The sequence below is a fragment of the Gossypium hirsutum genome, chromosome D06 (assembly GCF_007990345.1).
Source record: "Gossypium hirsutum isolate 1008001.06 chromosome D06, Gossypium_hirsutum_v2.1, whole genome shotgun sequence".
Lineage (NCBI taxonomy): Eukaryota > Viridiplantae > Streptophyta > Magnoliopsida > Malvales > Malvaceae > Gossypium > Gossypium hirsutum.
Genome location: NC_053442.1, coordinates 1,915,994 through 1,921,304, shown reverse-complemented (window position 1 = coordinate 1,921,304; position 5,311 = coordinate 1,915,994). Strand labels below are relative to the sequence as shown.

The 5,311-nt window shown below is 34.1% G+C and overlaps 1 protein-coding gene across 1 annotated transcript; it reads left to right on the top strand.

Annotated features, from left to right (window-relative positions):
* The first annotated feature begins 1,063 nt into the window (after window positions 1-1,063).
* Window positions 1,064-3,421, top strand: LOC107940784 (subtilisin-like protease SBT3). Its single transcript, XM_016874235.2, has one exon. The coding sequence runs from the start codon at window positions 1,100-1,102 to the stop codon at window positions 3,395-3,397; it is 2,298 nt and encodes a 765-aa protein (XP_016729724.1). The 5' UTR covers window positions 1,064-1,099; the 3' UTR covers window positions 3,398-3,421.
* The last annotated feature ends 1,890 nt before the right edge of the window (window positions 3,422-5,311 follow it).

The window sequence follows — 5,311 nt, the reverse complement described above, 5'->3', positions numbered from 1 at the left end:
TAAAAATATAAAATATTAAAATAATAAAATTAAATTTTTACTATTATAAAAATTATAATTTAATTTTAATCCCTTTAAAAATATTCTAACTTCATCTCTGATTTTAGTTAACATTTAATGTAATTGCGAGACTTCAAAAATCTTAAAACAAGTAACAAAATGATTTTAGGGACAACAAGATTTAGATAAAAAGATATTCCATTGTCACTTGTAAGAATTTCTCTCTCGATAATCCTATAAATTTTCCACGTCTTTTTCATGGAAACAAACCCATATCTGCTTGAGTGATATAGGATTTGTTTCATTGTGAACTTGATCATGGCGGGGGCCCTATGACCTACCATCATTGGTGTCCTTTTATCTTTTATTTTAGGTACCATAATCATTGGTGTTTTTTTTTATCCTACTATAATAATTATTGGTGTTTTATTTAGATAAATCATCGAAAACAAAATTAAAATATTATTCACAGTTTAATTTCAATGTTTAATTTATTAATTATGATAAGTCGTAAAGATGATATGATTGAAATGTGTATACGATAATGATTTGAATTTCAATGTTTAATCTATTAATTATGATAAGTCGTAAAGATGATGTGATTGAAATGTGTATAGGATAGTGATTTACTTTTATTAAAAGTGTATAAATATATAAAAAAAAGAGTAAATTTAGAGTTTAAATTTAAAAGCTTGGAGATGTAATGTCACAATGGATAGGCGAAAAATTCACCTCAACCTCTTCTATCTTTCTTCTTTTGGCATCCTTTAATAGTGCTATGTGGTCCTTAATTATGGAAGCAAAATAGGATGCCCCATTCCTTCTCCACTACCCTCTAATCGTTTAACAAAAGGAAGGATATTAGAGGATGAAATCGAATCGTCTTAATTAAATCGGCACTATATACTTGTTTTAATCATATTTTATTTCGATTAATTATGGATGAATCCCAAAGCCACATTACTTGGATCTCAGTCAGACACAGTGAAATTACTTAATAGCAAAGATTTCTTGTTCCCAAACTTTACCAATTCCCTATATAAGCTTTGCCAAATTCACGAGAATCCTCAAAAGCAAAAATATCTCATAATTCATTGCCATGGCAGCTGATATTGGCAAACACCTGTATGTTTATTGGTGGGTTTCTTTTTGTGTCTTGTTTGTGTTTATCAAACTAGCAAAATCTGACAATTATATTGTCCATATGGACATTTCTGCCATGCCCAAAGCTTTCTCTAACCAGCACACCTGGTATTTGGCCACTCTTTCATCTGTTTCAGCCAAACCCAAAGCTGAAACCAACCCAACCATTCCTTTTTCTAAACTTATCTATACTTATAACCATGTTATTCAAGGTTTTAGTGCAAGTCTCACACCTGCAGAGCTTGAGTCCTTGAAAAACACACCGGGGTATGTTTCATCGGTTAAAGATAGAGTTGTAAAGGTCGATACCACGCACTCTTTCAAATTCCTTGGCTTGAATTCTGGTACCGGTGTGTGGCCGGTGTCGAGGTTCGGCAAAGACGTCATCATCGGGGTGATTGATACCGGGGTTTGGCCGGAAAGCGAAAGCTTTAATGATGATGGGATGAGTGATGTTCCATCAAGATGGAAAGGGGAATGTGAAAGTGGTACCCAGTTCAATTCCTCAATGTGCAACAAAAAGCTCATTGGTGCTCGGTTTTTCAATAAAGGTCTCATTGCTCATAAACCCAATATCACCATCTCAATGAATTCCACACGAGACACTGAAGGACATGGTACCCATACGTCCACAACTGTTGCTGGAACTTATGTGAAAGATGCATCGTACTTCCGCTATGCACCGGGGACTGCTAGAGGAATAGCCCCAATGGCTCGTGTAGCCATGTATAAAACTCTATGGGAAGAAGGATCTTACACCACTGATGTAATTGCAGCCATTGATCAAGCCATTACTGATGGCGTCAACGTTCTTTCGTTGTCGTTAAGCTGGAGCCAGGTTGAGTTATACGAAGACCCCGTTGCAATTGCCACATTTGCTGCCATTGAGAAGAACATTTTCGTTTCCACATCTGCAGGCAATGATGGACCAGATGTAGAGACTTTAAACAACGGAATACCTTGGGTCATAACCGTCGCCGCCGGTACCATGGACCGTGACTTGAGTGCGACGTTGAGCCTCGGTAACAAAGTGTCAGTCAATGGCTTAGCTCAATATGCAGGGAATTTTTCGTCATCAACAGAATTCCCAATAGTTTTCATGGATAAATGTGATGAGACAACTGAATTGGAAACAATCAAACACAAGATCATCGTGTGTCAAGATCCATACACGGAAGATTCACTCAACGACCAATTTAACAACATCAAATTGGCTGGAAACGTCGCCGGTGTCTTCATATCGAATAGCAGCGACGTTTATGATCACCTCAAAAGCTCATTTCCAGCTATTTTCTTGCAAGAAAAAGATGGTGCCACCGTTGTGGATTTCATTAAAACCAACACTGACCCAAAAGCCAGCATTGTGTTTAAAAAAACTATCCTTGGTGTTGAGCCATCACCGAAGGTCACTAGCTATACATCTCGAGGTCCATCTTATAGTTGTCCGTCAGTTTTAAAGCCTGATATTATGGCCCCTGGTGACTCAGTCCTAGCTGCATGGCCTCCAAATCTTGAAGCAGCTAGTGTAAATGATGACCTTATGTACTCAAAATTCAATTTACTCTGGGGAACATCCATGGCATGTCCCCATGTCTCGGGTATAGGAGCACTTTTAAAAGCTGTTTACCCTAATTGGAGCCCGGCCGCCATTCGATCGGCTTTGATGACAACATCCGATCAAATCGATAACACCGGTAATCCAATAAAGGATATAGGCAGAAGTCTCCAACCGGCAGATCCTTTAGCCATGGGAGCTGGACATGTCAATCCTAACAAAGCTTTAAATCCCGGACTTATATACGATGCTACGGTTCAAGATTACATCGACCTTCTTTGTGGACTAAATTTCACACAAAAACAAATAAAAACCATCACGAGAACAACATCAAACAACTGTTCCAACCCTTCTGTCGATCTCAATTACCCTTCTTTCATAGCATTTTTCAATGACTGGTTTGCGGAACCGAACTCGACGACCATGATGGAGTTTCGAAGAACCGTGACCAATGTTGGAGATGAAAGGTCGACTTACAAAGCAAACGTGACACCGCTTACTGGACTTAAGGTAACAGTGGAACCAGACACATTGGTTTTCAAGACAAAATACGAGAAGAAAAGCTTCAAGCTGAGAATTGAAGGTCCAAAACAATTGGCTGATGCTGTGGTATTTGGTTATCTCACATGGGAAGATAGTGGAAAGAAACATGTTGTTACAAGTCCAATAGTTGCCACAAGCTACAAAATTGAAAAATGACAAAACTCCCACTGTTTTTTCTTTTTTAATCTTCATGTTTTTATGGTCATTTTTCCCTGAACTTTAATTCAACTTGTCGGTTTTTGTACGGTTCCAAACGTACATTTTACTATAACAAAGAAGAAATTGAAAACAATTTTAGAGCTTCATGGTTGTTGCATGTCTGCATGTGCTTTATCAAGTCAATATTTATGTATGATTATTGAATAATTTCATATCTTTCCAGCTATTCATAACAAAAATTGTCCTTCTGAATTTAACTTTATACTTTAATTTAATTATTTTTAATCTCTATTCTTTTTTAATTTTAAAATTTCAATCTTCTCTAAATAATAGCCTCTAATTTTGTTAAGTTAAATTCTATACTCGCCAATATTTAATGCAACAAATATATTATCGCAACATAACACTAAATTTTAGAGAGCATAATTAAAATTTTAATCTCACCCCAACTTACAAATAGTAAACCACTAATATCATATTCTAAGCTAATAAATTTTATAGTTTGAATTGAGGTTTAAATTTCAATATTTAGAAAATATAAAAATTAGAAGTAATTAAATTATAATAAATTAACTATATTACAAGAACTACCAACATAATTTGATATTAAAAGATGGAACAATATAATTATTGTTGGTCTGACGATCAAACCGGTTCAACTTGTTGAATCGAGAATCAGTGGTCTAACATATTCAACCACAAATCTAATTATTAAAAAAAACTCAAAAGATAATGATGACATAATCTCAAAATGTCACATCATTAAATTTTTATATAGTTTAAGTACAAAAATAGACTTAATTGTCAAATTAAAGTAAAAATAAAAGTATAAAATACTCTTTAGTAATAATTTTAATAAAAAATAAAAAAATTTCTAATGTATTAATTTCTTTGAATAAAAATATAAAATGCTTTTTAGTAATTAACTAATGTGATTCCCATACTCTGCATTGGGTATTTGAAAAATTCAAATTTCATACCCCATTAAGATCTTGAGATAATGTCAAATATCTGAAATTCATGTTATTTTCAGTTGTGCAGAGTTCAATCCAATCTACTTGTAAAGAACATTCCTTTTATAGATATGAAACCATTTATTATCCAATAAAAAATCATTGAAGTGGATGTTAGCTACAAAATGGTTCCTATTTCTCAACATAGCTTGAATTGAAAGCTGAAAAACTTTATTCCGTTACGTTCTTCCTTCAAAAAAACAAACCCCACTTTCAATCAGCCTTACTGTAATCCGATAGCTGATCTGGGTTTCATGTCATCAAAAATAAAAATTATTTTTAAATAAATATACAATTTAAATAATTTAGACACCTCTTTGTTTAGATTCATCTTAGAATTATAAAAAAATTATAAAAATATAAGAAAATTTATTAAACAATTCTCGCACTCCAAGAGTTATCGTATTGGTCAAAAAGGCAGTCGAGATGATTGAGTTTGATGTGACTCAATTGGTATTCCATCGGGTAATTGGTCATGCTGAGAAGGTACATACTAGAGATCTCTTAACTTTTTCATCTTTGATTTTTCAAGTACTAACATTGCAAAATCCAAATATTATGAAAATTACGGAAAGATGTGAGAGAACTGTTCTTGAGAGTTTAAGTTTTCTCTAAAGTGGTTGGAGGGTAAGCATGTTACTGTAGAGAAAGCTAAGCAAGCAATTGAAGACGGAGCTAATCAAACAGACCAAGCAACAACTATTGCAGGGAGGCTAAAGTGCCCGCTCCCACTAGCACTTCGAGCAATATTAAAGAATTCAATAGAAAGATAATTGATTATCTAACATAATCTATTGAGTCTCATAATCGTATAATTGCTAAACTGCGAGCTCAGATAAGAGTCATTTAGTAGACTCGTGATAGGGAGATAACATTTAAAAATAATCTACAACGCAAG